We start from the raw sequence: 14,561 nt of genomic DNA on the forward strand, positions 1-14,561 counted from the left end.
ATATTATTCAATTTAATTTATTCTTTTAATATTTCGTTAATCATGTGTTTTATTTATTTCATATTTAATTACTCTATTTCGATTATTTACTTGAATAAAAATAATAATATTTATTCGATTTTTCGTTTTACTATTTCTTTAAGTAATTATCTTAATTGTTTAAGTAAAAAAAATATTGTTCAATTTAATTTATACGTTACATATTTCGTTAATTATGTATATTATTTATTTCGATTATTTATTTGAATAAAAATAATAATATTTATTCGATTTTTCGTTTTACTATTTCTTTAATTCATTATCTTAATTCTTTAAGTAAAAAAAATATTATTTTTTTAAATTTATTCATTAAATATTTCGTTAATTATGTATATTATTTATTTCGATTATTTATTTGAATAAAAATAATAATATTTATTCGATTTTTCGTTTCACTATTTCTTTAATTAATTATCTTAATTGGTTAGGTAAAAAAATATTATTCAATTTAATTTATTCTTTTAATATTTCGTTAATCATGTGTTTTATTTATTTCATATTTAATTACTCTATTTCGATTATTTATTTCAATAATATTTATTCGATTTTTCCTTTTACAATTTCTTTAATTCATTATCTTAGTTCGTTAAGTAAAAAAAGTATTGTTTTTTAATTTATTCTTTAAATATTTCGTTAATAATGTGTTTTACTTATTTCATATTTAATTACTTTATTTCGATTATTTATTTGAATAATATTTATTCGATTTTTCGTTTTACTATTTCTTTAATTCATTATCTTAATTCTTTAAGTAAAAAAAAATATTATTTTTTAATTTATACTTTAAATATTTCGTTAATTATGTATATTATTTATTTCGATTATTTATTTGAATAAAAATAACAATATTTATTCGATTTTTCATTTCACAATTTCTTTATTTCTTTAATTAATTATCTTAATTGGTTAGGTAAAAATAATATTATTCAACTTAATTTATTCTTTAAATATTTCGTTAATAATGTGTTTTATTTATTTCATATTTAATTACTCTATTTCGATTATTTATTTGAATAAAAATAATAATATTTATTCGATTTTTCGTTTCACTATTTCTTTAATTAATTATCTTAATTGGTTAGGTAAAAATAATATTATTCAACTTAATTTATTCTTTAAATATTTCGTTAATAATGTGTTTTATTTATTTCATATTTAATTACTCTATTTCGATTATTTATTTGAATAATATTTATTCGATTTTTCGTTTTACTATTTCTTTAATTCATTATCTTAATTCTTTAAGTAAAAAAAATATTATTTTTTTAAATTTATTCATTAAATATTTCGTTAATTATGTATATTATTTATTTCATATTTAATTATTCTATTTCGATTATTTATTTGAAGCGTATATTTAAGTAGAAAAGAACAAAAATTAAAACTCAATTTAATTTATCTTTAAATATTTCGTTAATTTTCTTAATATATTATTTCTTTTATCTTTCATTTTATTTCTTAACACAAAAAAAAAAAAAAAATTTATATTTTTGACGGACCCGGATTTGGGCCGGTTACCCGGACCAAAATCCGGGTCCGTTGTGGTCCGTAACGGACCAAACCGGCGGGCTCGCCGGAAACTCCATTTCCGGCGAGCTCCGCCCCTTTTTTTACTTTTTTTCAAGATTTTAACCTCAAATTCGATATTTTCTTACATTTTAACTATAGAAACATGGATTTAACCCATATTCATATCCTAAACATTCAAACTTTCACAAATTCAAAGTAGTTATTTATAGAAAACATGTCTAACCTTCAAGAAAATGACGGTCTCCGACGAATCGAGGTGGCTCTGGTCTTGGTCGAAGTTGGTGAGGTCCAGGCAGTCCGTAGGCGACGTCGACGGTCGGTAGCTGATTTTTCCCTTTTTTCTTTTCTTTTTTCTCTCTATTTTCTCTTCTCTTCTTTCCTCTAAATGAGGGTATTTTCGACCCTACACATTTTGTTTACATTTTCTTTTTTTTTTTTTTTTTAACAAATAACTTGGTCAAAGGCTACTATGGAAAACATACCGGGTGGGGCAGCCATTGCCCACCATTTCCTCGGAGTTCCAGACCCAAATGTTCGGGTCCGAAATCTGGGCTATCAAAATCTGACCCAGTTGGGTTCGATCAGATTTGATTTTTTTCCTTCTCATTTTCAATTTAATTTATTTTCCTTTTTGTTGTTATTTTTATTATTTTAAAAAAAAATCTCGAATCTTATATATATGTTTTTTCAATTTCCTTTTTATATATCTTTTCATCAACTATTTTTTCATTTTCATTTTTCCGTTTTGTATGTGTAATTTTTTATTTCATTTTTTTTTTAAAATTTGAATCTTATAAATGTTTTATTTTGTTTCTTTTAAATTAATTTCTTTTCCATCAATCATTTTTCATTTTCACTTTTTCTCCTTAATTTAATTTTTGTTTTTTCTTTTTAATAATTGATGAAGTGAATTTATTTCTTGCATACAATAGCATATAACATGATTGGTTACATTTTAAGATATTACGCTTTACTCCATAATCTCTTATATATGGTTTTAACGGGCGGATCTGGCCCAAGTGAGTCAGATTTGGGTTGGTACTTTTTTCTTTTTTATTCATTTTCAATTTAATTCATTTTCCTTTTTGTTATTATTTTGTTATTTCCATTTTTTAAAATCTTAAATCTTATATATTTTTTTCCAAATTTTCTTAATTTATTTTCTTTTTATCAATTATTTTTAAATTTAAATTTTTTTCTTTTCGTATGCGTGTTTTTTTATTTACTTTTTTTTTTTTGGAAATTTGAATCTTATAGATATTTTAACTTTTTTCTTAATTTAATTTATTTTCCATCAATTATTTTTCTTTTTTGTTTTTTGCTTTTTTTAAAATTTATTTTTGTCCTTAATTTAATTTTTTCCCTTTTAATGTGTGATGAAATGAATTTATTTCCTGCATACAATAGCATATAATTTGATTGGTTAAATTTTAAAATATTAAATTTTCTTCCATAATTTCTCATATATGGTTTTAATTGACGGATCCGGTCGGGGCAGCCCTTTTGTCTTCATTTTTTATTTTCAATTTAAATCATTTTCCTTTTTGTTGTTATTTTTCTATTTCCCTTCTTTAATCTAAAATCCTATATATTTTTAAATTTTTTTTCTTAATTTTTTTCTTTTCATCAATTATTTTTTTCATTTATTTTCTTTTTTGTATGTGTATTTTTTATTTAGCTTTTTTTTAGGGAAAAAAATTGAATCTTATAGACTAGCCATAGTGAGGAAGAAGACGACTGCAAGACAAACAAAATTGTAATGTTTCATTTTTAAATTATGTTAAATATATAGTAAATTGGAGTGATATATTATTATTTATGCACGGTGGCGATTGTGATGTTTTCGCAATCAAGTATATTGAACTTTTGAGTATCGAACATGGTGTAAAGTTTATAAACCAAAGACACATTGATAATTGTAGGATGAAGCTTGCGTCCGACTTATATGCATATAATTGTGATCCGTAGTATATTGCATTAATTTTTTTATTTTATTTTTTGAAAATGTAAGCATTGTTTATGTAATTGTGAATATATTTAATTGTAATAATTGGTTGAAAAATGACTTTAAAACATTTAACTGTGACTATTTTGTAATGTAATTATATATTTAATCTGAAATAAAGCGGAGATCAAAGTATGGGAACCTAATAACGTGCTATAAATAGATGATTTGAATGGATATTAGAAATACATCGGATTATTATGTAGTGTAATTTGACATGTGCAAAATTGATGAGTAAGTCCTGTTGTGCCCATTATTCGTATCTATGCGGTTGGAAAAACTCTTCAATAGATGATATTCTAAACATACCTCTATAAATTATTGTATATTTTTCATTGCTTGCGTTGAGGTGGAAATGAAAAATAATCACAAGTGGAATTGGTTTTGAGAACTTCAGACAATTCATGAGATATGAACGAGTCATTAGTTTTAATCACGTAGACATGCATAATGGTCAAATTGGAACAAATATTGAAGTTGGTTACTAGTTTAAAATAAAAATAAAATTTAACGGCTATCATGGAATAATTCTATATAGTTCAACTAATAGTATGTTAGGCAAAGCTTGATTAAGCTTATAAATTAGTAGACATAATTTTGTCTAAACATTCTGTAAGAAATAACATTATCAACTTTTTATCCACATATTTTGTAAAATCATGAATTATGATCTGGAAAAAAAAAATCTTTACCATAATTGCACTAAGCCTATATTTAGCTCATATTTATAAACACTCAAATCATTTTTCATCAACATATTTCAAGAAACCAACTAGTATTAATCACTTATACACTACTTCTATTTAAAAACAAAACAATTTACAAACACTTCACAAACATTCTATAAATGTCAAGTCAAGTCAATCCATTAAAAGTCAACTAACTTAACAAAATAATTCAATACTGAAGTAGTTCGACTTAATCATATATCTAGTTGTTCAATTATAAGCTCAACCACTTAGATAAAATATTGAATGGCACAATACAACTTATGTTTTAAAACCCGACATGTTATTTAATCAATTAAAAATATTTTGCTTCATCTTATCTTATCGCTGTTGGTGTTGCTATTCTTAAGAATATTTCGTTATCTCAAATTTAGTCTTGGGGATGTAGAAGTTGATTGAAGCATTAAGTTTATCGGTGAGAATTTTCATTTATGTTTACTCCGACCTGCATATCTATGATATTATTATCTAGTAGTATTCAATCCTTTTTTGCAAAACACATACTTAATATCTACAAGTTATTTCTAATGTTAATGATGCTATAAAATTTATAGAGGCAAGGACATCGAGAAATTGAAGCTCAAATCTTTAAGGAAACATATTGGATTGGTCCAACAAGAGCTGCCTCTTTTGGCCACATTAATCCATAAAAGGATTTATCTATGCAAAAACATGACCAATAAGGAACGTCACATCGCCCCTGGATGAACAAGGCCTACGTGGCTCTGTCCAAATGGCATAACCCTCCATGAAAACATTCTTATGGTTAAGAGGGTGCTTCAGAAGGAGATTATAGAAGCAACAAAGCTTACTAATGCACATAGTTTCATCAGTGTCCTTCCAAAAGGCCTATTTGACTAAGGTTTGTGAGCAATGTGTTCAACTTTTTGATGAGCAAAAGCAAAGAGTTGTGATTGCACGCATGATGACATGAGCGAAAATGAAGCAAAATGAACTCAAAATAAGTAGAAACTACACCCATATGTTTCAAATTACTATATGTTTTTTTGGGTCACGAGGTTTCAATTTCATTCCAGAACTAATAAATGAATGTTTGGAACATGATAGAAGACTTGTGCTCTTGAATGAATAGATGTATTACATTTTTTTATCCCCTACTCATTATCTTTGTTTTTTCTTCATTATCAAGTGTGGTGTAGTTTCCAAACGAATGTATAGTGTTACTCATTATCCTTTGAACTTTGTGTGGATTGTGACATTAAAATGTAGTCCAAATTCTCGTCCTTACATTTTCAAGTGTTAAAGAGTGAAAATGAAACTAAATGAACATGTAATTAGTAGAAATCACTACATATCATTTTGGGTCACAGGATCTAGATTTCACATTTAAAACTAATGCGTGAACTATAATTCACCATGGTGTCCAAATTTAATGAAAAATTGAATACATTCATTGTCATGTGGATACCTGTGCAAATAAAGTAAATGGACATGAAATTAATTGAAATGATATCTAACCATTTAAAACAACAACCTGCCTTTTTTTATTATCGGGAATTAGTTTCACTCCAAAACTTGTCAATCATATTTTGGAACATCTTTTGAGGTTTGTACAATTAAACAAGCTATTTTATTGGTTATCTTATCTTGGAATATAATGAAATTTGAGTTACTTAACTTTGTTTGTAATGAAGTCCAGTGTACTTTACTGACAAAAAAATAGTATTGATAATTATCACGTGAACTTTATATCGACTATTGTGTTTAAATATAGTGAAGATTTGCATTCATTTATTTTTATGTGAATACTAGTGCACATAAAGTTAAACTGGCATGAATTAGTTGAAACAACATCTAGCCATTTAAAACGACAACATGTCATTTCAGGTCACGAGGTCTCTATTTTATTCCAAAATTAGTCGATCATATTTTGAAACATATATAAGTTAAACGAGCTAACTTGTTGAGTATATTATCTCATAATTGAAATATAATAGAATTTTAGTTACTTACGTTTGTTTGTAATGAAGGTTAGTGTAGTTTACTCATTGAAAAATAGCGTTGGTAACTATCATGTAAACTTCATATTGACTTAGTCTCCAAATGTATTTAAAAAATTGATTAATTATATTTTCATGTAGATAAGAGTGCATATAAAGTGAAACAGACAAAAAATTAATTGAAATGACACCTAACCATTTTAAAATAGCAGCACGCCGTTTTAGGTCTAGTGGTCTCGATGTCACTTCAAAACTAGTCAATCATACTTTGAAACATCTTAGAAGACTCGTACAAGTTAAACGAGTCAATTATTTGAGTATCTTATCTCATAATTGGAATATAATAGAATTTGGGTTAGTTACCTTTGTTCGTACTGAAGTGTAATGTAGTTTACTCACGAAACAATAATGTTGATCGCTATTGTGTGAACTTTATATCGACCTTGGTATCCAAATATAGTAAAAACTTGAAATCGTTCATTTGTATATAGATACGAGTAAATATAAAGTAAAATAAACACAAAAATAGTTGAAACAACATCTAGTTGTTTTCAATCATGGGATTTCGATTTCACTCCAAAACTAATGGATCATAATTTTGAACATCTTAGAAGACTTATACAAGTTAAACAAGCTAATTTTTTGAGTATCAAGTCTAGTGTAGTTTGTTCACAGAACAATATTGTTAATCACTATAGAGTGAACATTTTTATCGATCTTGGTACCTAAATATGGACGCGAGTGAAAATAAAGTGAAATGAACACAAAAGTAGTTGAAACGGTACCTAATAATTTAAAATGACAGCATGCCATTTTGAATTACGGAATCTCAATTTCTTTCTAAAATTAGTCGATCATATCTTAGAATATTTTAGAAGATCGATCATATCTTGGTAGTTTAAAATGACAACATGCTGTTTTGGGTTACAAAGCCTCGATTTCACTTCAAAATTAATCGATGATATCTTGAAAATTATTAAAAGACTCACACAAGTTAAACAAGATGATTTGTTAAATAGTTTATCTTATAATTAGAATATAATCAAATTTGAGTTACTTACCTTCACTTGCAGTTAAGTCTTGTAGTTTACTCACTAAACAATAATGTTGGTCATTATTGCACGGACTTTGCATTGATATTGGTGTCCAAATGTAACAAAATATCCCATTTGTTCATTTTATGTAGATAAGCATGAAAATAAAGTGAAACAAATACAAAATTAGTTGAAATGAAATCTAATCATTTAAAACGGTAGCATGCCTTTTTGGGTTAATGGATACCGATTTCAATCTAAATATAGTGAAAACTTGTTTACGTTAATTTCATTTGGGTACTAGGTTAGTTAAAACGTCATCAATTCATTTACAATGACATTATATCGTTTTTAGTCACGGATTCTCAATTTCATTGCAAGGATTCTCAATTTCATTCCAAACATAGTTAAAACTTGTTTTCATTAATTTTTATGTGGATGTGGGGGAAAATAAAGTGAAACAAACACGAAATTGGTTAAAATGACATTCAGTTATTTAAAAATGCAGTATGACATTTTGTCGTCAGTTTTAAATTGGGGTATGAAAAATGAAAATAAAAGTTTGGGGGATTTGATAAGTGCTTGTTTGGTATAAATTTTAAGCCAATTAAAATCAATTTTTTGACCGTTATTTCACTATTTTAATCGTCATTTTTTTAATTCTTCTCTCATAGGCAGGATTCATTTTATCTCCAACGGTTAAAAAATCAATTATCAAAATCCCTACCAAGCATGCACTAAATTTTGGTTTGAAATTGGGCATTTGAGACATTTAAATGAAGGGTATTTCATACTTTTAATATATGACAAATTTGAGTAAAAGCTATTTTACCAAACATTATTGTGGACTAGTCTTTGTAAGCAAATTTCTTCAATAAACTGATCATTATTGCATTCAAACATGCTCAAATTACTGTATTTCCTGAATAATCAATTGGTAAAACTGGTTAAAAAAATCAAAGCAATAATTCAATATTGTAAAATATACCACTTCAAGTTCTTAGTTCATCCTTTTTATTATACACAGATTATTGCTATACTTCTGCAGAAAAGAGATAGAAGGGACGAAGGCTATTTGCGTAAAATATCATTTATTGAAAAGGAGGCTTCTTTGTTTTACTTGTAAACCAGGTACGTTATTATTCGTCATTCAATATGTTTTCAGAAAAATCTGTTGTATTTTCTAAAAAAGCAGGCTTGTTGTATTTGTACCTTTTACCCTAATCTCGATTTTTACTGCGGTTAGCCAAAGACGTTTGAACTTTTTTAGAAATTAGTTTTGTTTTCAGATTTTTGGAAAAAAAGTTCGCTTGCTTTCCAAAAATGTACTTCTACGTGTTTTTTGAGACATCATTGCATGGTGAAGTTATCAATATCATGCATTATGAAGTTTGAACATATCATCTCAAATTCAATCTTGAACAGTACTGTACTTGAAATCTTGAACAATAGGATAATTGAAAGTGATTTTAATATCAACACATGCAAATATATGGTGCGAAACTTGTGGAATGCGTATGATCTTGAAATTTTTTTTATTAACAAATATTTGATCTTATCACCACCCTATTGAATAAACCAATACAGGAGAACTTCATGCTAATCACACAACAATTAAATCTGGGGGAATTTCCACTTCCTACGCTGCTAGCGTTATTTTCTTGACAATATTTTTCACTTTGAACCTGGGGATTTTATTTTATAACTGGAAATTTTAATTGCTTTCACCCTTTTAAGTAAACGATATGAAACAAACTTCTATGGTTGAGGAATGAAAGGAGGGAAGGGAGGGAAGAATCCAAATTTAGGATGTTGGAAAGGAGGAAGGTTGGGGAGTGGAGGGCAGGGTTTCTTATAGAATGGTGGGAGTGGTTTATAAATTGGAATTGGAGGTGGAAGTGGCTTTACTATTGGAGGAATGTAAATTGGTGGCTTTGGCTTGTAGATTGGAATTGGAGGTGGAAGTGGCTTTACTATTGGAGGGATGTAAATTGGTGGCTTTGGCTTGTAGATTGGAACTGGTGGTGGTAGTGGCTTTACTACCGGGGGTATGTAAACCGGTGGCTTTGGCTTGTAGGTTGGAACTGGTGGTGGTAGTGGCTTTATTATCGGAGGTATGTAAATCGGTGGCTTTGGCTTTGGTTTGTAGATAGGAACTGGTGGTGGAAGAGGCTTTACTACCGGAGGTTTGTAAACTGGTGGCTTTGGCTTTGGTTTGTAGATTGGAACTGGTGGTGGAAGCGGCTTTACTGGAGGCTTTGGCTTGTAAATAGGGACAGGTGGAGGAAGTGGCTTTGGTTTGTAAATGGGGACGGGTGGAGGAAGCGGCTTTTTGTAAATGGGAACTGGGGGAGGAAGTGGCTTTGGTTTGTAAATGGGGACGGGTGGAGGAATCGGCTTTTTGTAAATGGGAATTGGGGGAGGAAGTGGCTTTGGTTTGTAGATGGGGACGGGTGGAGGAAGCGGCTTTTTGTAAATGGGAACTGGGGGAGGAAGTGGCTTTGGTTTGTAGATGGGGACGGGTGGAGGAAGCGGCTTTTTGTAAATGGGAACTGGGGGAGGAAGATTGTAAATGGGGACGGGCGGAGGAAGCGGCTTTTTGTAAATGGGAACTGGGGGAGGAAGTGGCTTTGGTTTGTAAATGGGGACGGGTGGAGGAATCGGCTTTTTGTAAATGGGAATTGGGGGAGGAAGATTGTAAATGGGGACGGGCGGAGGAAGCGGCTTTTTGTAAATGGGAACTGGGGGAGGAAGTGGCTTTGGTTTGTAAATGGGGACGGGTGGAGGAAGCGGCTTTTTGTAAATGGGAACTGGGGGAGGAAGTGGCTTTGGTTTGTAGATGGGGACGGATGGAGGAAGCGGCTTTTTGTAAATGGGAACTGGAGGAAGCGGCTTTTTGTAAATGGGAACTGGGGGAGGAAGATTGTAAATGGGGACGGGCGGAGGAAGCGGCTTTTTGTAAATGGGAACTGGGGGAGGAAGTGGCTTTGGTTTGTAAATGGGGACGGGTGGAGGAAGCGGCTTTTTGTAAATGGGAACTGGGGGAGGAAGTGGTTTTGTGTAAACTGGTGGGAACGGAGGAAGCGGCTTTTTGTAAATGGGAAATGGAGGAGGAAGTGGTTTTGTGTGAACTGGTGGGAATGGAGGAAGAGGCCAAGGGTGGCCGAAGTTTTTCAGTGGTGGAAAGTAAGCCTTAGGGAAGTGTTTCTTCCACGGATGGATTTTGGGCAAAGGTGGATACTTAAAGAATGGCCACAAAAAAGCAGAAGTGCACAATGCAGAGGAGAATTTGAGATTTCCATTGGGGCCAAAGGTGTGTTTTCCATTGGTTTTCGACTTCAGGACAACCTTGGAGTCCTCGAGGCCATTGTGAGCTGGACATGGTGCTGCAGATGCACTATGAAGCTGTGCATAACATTCCTCTTTTAGTTTTCCATCTTCAACAATCTCCTCAGGAACCGAAACCTTGAATCTCCCTTCTTTATCAAGCTCCCCAACTCCCGCTCTTTTTATTTCTCCATTTTGAAGCTTGCAGTCAATGGTTACCCTAAGCCCTGCAAAAAATGAATGCTTAAATTTAGCTAGTTTGCAACAAAAGAAATCTTAATTTCCTCCATCAACCACGTACGACAATCCTTAAAGAGCAAAATCAATATCTAAAAACATTCTGCTGTGCATGAACATGTCCATATATTTGATAAAACCCATTAGTTTTTGAAGCTTGTGAATAAGTTGGTGAAGTGTTATTGCAAACCCACATCGTGTTTTACAAGTACGTTGGTTCTATGTATAAACACTGGTTTATCAAGAATAAACTTTGACTTGTTGGTAAGATGGATTCTACACTGTTGGGTGGTATTGGGTCTCTTTCACCCCAAAAGTTGGCTCAAAACTCATGAACTAAAGTTGGCTCAAGAATAAACTTTGACTTGTTGGTAAGATAGATTCTACACTGTTGGGTGGTATTGGGTCTCTTTCACCCCAAAAGTTGGCTCAAAACTCATGAACTAAAGTTGGCTCAAGAATAAACTTTGACTTGTTGGTAAGATAGATTCTACACTGTTGGGTGGTATTGGGTCTCTTTCACCCCAAAAGTTGGCTCAAGACTCATGAACTAAATACCAATCCCATCCATTAACGATGTGGACAACTTCAACAAACTCCCTCTCACACATCGGACTTTGCGGGAGACCAAACACATCTTTTCCCATACATCGGGCCCTGCAGGAGACTAAACCCATCTCCCCCTCACACAAAGGGCTTGTGGGAGACCAAGATCGTCTCCCCCTCACATAAGCCCATATCTCCGTGATTGTTGAGCCGGAGACTTGTTGATGAATCAGGCTCTGATATCTGTGTTGGGTGATATTGGCCTCTCTCACTCCAAAAGCTAACTCAAAAGAAGAGGCTTTCCCTTACACTTATAAACTGAATGCCGATCCCATTCATAACCGATGTGGGACAACCTCAACATATACTACCGGAGAATATCATATTGTATTGATTGAGTGTCAGTGGTGATAGTCATACAAATGGAAGTACACAGAGAGAATGTATAGTACCTGAAACTGCCTCACTAGTTTTAATGTTATTCTCCTTGCAGTCAGCACATTCTCCCTCCCCGACAACCTCTATGGTCTTATCATCCCCATGGCAGAAGCTGGCTGCAAATAACAAGGAAACGAAGAAGCCCAGAAGGGCCCCTCGGCAAAGCGAATTAACCTGCATTGGGACCTTTTAAATCCGAGCCCGGAAGACAGTAGAGGGAAGAGAAATGTCCCAAGAATGAAGGGCAAGCCCTTGTTTGGTGAGTATTTAGTGTAAGAAAAGTTTGTTATATATAATGATTTAGGGAGTAATTTTGTGATATCATGCCGACAATGAACTTAAATGTGATCACATGAGGTTAGGTTCCATTGATCTTGACTTCTAATCTCCTCAAATGAAACAAAAAATCTTAGCAGAGAAATGGGGTATTTAAAGGGCATTATATCTTTGAAATGATGAGGTTGCAACTGTATAATCGTCTTTCATCTATCTACTAATCTGTTTTTCACCTCTCAATAAAATCTATCTTCCCTTTATGAAATCCATGTTTGCCTTACGAAATCACTCTCGAATCACTCCATCTAAAAATTTTAAGACGTCCTTTCACGTGCAAATCAGACTCGTACGTGCAAACAATTTTCAGATTCATTTTTTTATCAGAGACCTGTCACATGCACTCTGCCAGCTTCATAGCACGAGTTACGAAAGTCTCACGGGGTTGACAACATTGTGTTTTACTTTACAATTATTGTGTTATTGCAATCTACACGGTTGGGAAGCAGAAAAGATAAATACATTTATATCATCGTCACGTGAAACAACTAAATTTCGTAATTTCTGAAAACTATAATTCCATGCTAGTTAATGAGAGTCGGCACCATTAATTTTGAATGCACATAAACATTATTTATTTTGTGTCAAAGATAAAAATGAAATAAATACTTTTATCTTCAAGTTTCATCATACAAATTAATGTTATTTCTGTTATAAAAGTTGTATTACTCAATTGAAGAGGCCAAGGTTGTGGTTCTTGGCGTGGGACTTTCCATGGCCAAAAAACTTGGTTTACTAGTTAATACTGCACAATGTGATTCTCTTGGGCCATTCAGAGTCTGGCCTCAAATTATTATTATTATTATTAATATTTTTTCGATGTAGTAGCTTTCTTGCAAGATGTTAGGCTTTGTTCTTGTCACTTTATTCTCGGAGATTGTAATAAGGTGGTCTATGAGCTTGTGTTGTTTGTTGCTTGACGTGTTAATTAATTTTATTAGTGACTTTGACAAATGAAATTCTTTTTTATAAAATCAATTAATGGTATTGAAGCATTTATTTATTTAAATTGGAAATATAACTGAATGTGAGTAAATGCAATTGATGGGATTGAAATTATTATTAGTTTTTTTCTTGTGTGGTTGCACCAAACATAGTTAATGTGTTGAATTATGAACTAAAGTTCATGAGAAGTACAGAAATGTGCATGTGCTTTCAGATCTCCAACTAATTGAGTATGCTTTGCATGAATACTTTGGTGGAAAATTGCATTTACTATTTATTAATTTATTGCTTTTCTTTCTTTCGAAAGGATTGATGGTTAAGAAATGGGATTAAACATTAAATTAACCGTTTAATGATTTAATTGGTCTCTCTCAATAAAGGATTAAGATGACTTAATTAAGATTTGATTATTATGTTGACGAGGAAACGTCTTTTTAGCTAGATAATGACATTCGAATATTTCTTGATTTGACTAATAAATAAACATCGGTCTAATATCATATGCTTCGAAATTATGCAAATTTTAGAGAAATAAAAGGTCTTTGGCCTTAAATTTGGGAAGTCTATTCTTTTTGGAAAAATGTGGATAATATTCCTCATGGACGTCTTCTAAGCTTTGGTTTTTTTCACTTTTAAATTGTCATTATATTGAAGGGACCAACATATTTATGAACATGTGAGTTGGTTGTATATTACATTATTGATGTGATTTATAGCCTCTTAAACGCCTCGACCCAAAAAATATTGTGTATCTACTCATATAAATATGTGAATTAATATATGAATAATATGGCTGAAAATATTAATTTAAATTTATACTAGTTTCACAAATTTCTAGTTTATGCTCAGATATAATGCCAAAATCTTGTTGAAAGTACCACAAATTTACACCTTTTTTGGTATACTAACAAAATTAGCGAGATCGGATTAAAATGGGAAAAAAAAAATAAAAAAAATTTAAAAATGGAGAGGCCTTTATATTTGAATTTAGTTGCATTATATTCACGAGAAGGATAAATCAAGACATGTTGAGTTGTATAACGTGGTGGACCAATTTAAAATTTTAATGAAGCCGTTTTCAGGTCAAGTCAGATACAGGGCAAAATAATTTATTTTTGAAATGAGTATCATTTAATTTAATTTTTTATTTTTAATGTCTATGCCAATTGGATTTCCATAATATTTCCTCACTAGGCCATCTTGACATATACACCCTTTGTTGAATTAATCTAGTTGTACAAACTTTACAAAAACTATTTTTTAAAGAATTAAACTATTTGTACACAAAGATTTACACAATCTTTTACACACACAACACGTGGTGGCTCTCTATTGGGGGGGCGGCTGGCCCACCATTCACCCCTCCAATAGGGGGCCACCACGTGTTGTGTGTGTAAAAGATTGTGTAAATCTTTGTGTACAAATAGTTTAATCCTTT

General features: G+C 31.2%; 2 protein-coding genes across 3 annotated transcripts in view; both read right to left on the minus strand.

Moving 5' to 3' along the window:
* Positions 1–8,815: 8,815 nt before the first annotated feature.
* LOC111380606 (repetitive proline-rich cell wall protein 2-like) lies at positions 8,816–12,225 on the minus strand. 2 transcript variants are annotated; one of them, XM_023004229.1, is made up of 3 exons: positions 11,860–12,225; positions 10,108–10,851; positions 8,816–9,849 (listed from the first exon to the last, which is right to left on the minus strand). In XM_023004229.1, exons 1-3 carry the CDS (start codon positions 12,023–12,025, stop codon positions 9,056–9,058), a joined length of 1,704 nt encoding a protein of 567 aa, XP_022859997.1. In that variant the 5' UTR covers positions 12,026–12,225; the 3' UTR covers positions 8,816–9,055. The 2 variants fall into 2 exon arrangements, with proteins under 2 accessions (XP_022859997.1, XP_022859990.1); XM_023004222.1 differs by having other exon boundaries at positions 8,816–10,851; positions 11,860–12,224.
* A 173-nt stretch (positions 12,226–12,398) lies between these two features.
* Positions 12,399–14,561, minus strand: part of LOC111390924 (translocon-associated protein subunit alpha-like) — a 10,180-nt gene continuing 8,017 nt past the window's right edge. The window contains exon 8 of the mRNA XM_023016051.1: positions 12,399–12,509. Within this exon, the coding sequence (XP_022871819.1) occupies positions 12,399–12,509 (111 nt within the window). The remainder of the gene's footprint in view (positions 12,510–14,561) is intronic.

This window comes from Olea europaea, chromosome 3, assembly GCF_002742605.1.
Source record: "Olea europaea var. sylvestris chromosome 3, O_europaea_v1, whole genome shotgun sequence".
NCBI classification, from domain to species: Eukaryota; Viridiplantae; Streptophyta; class Magnoliopsida; order Lamiales; family Oleaceae; genus Olea; species Olea europaea.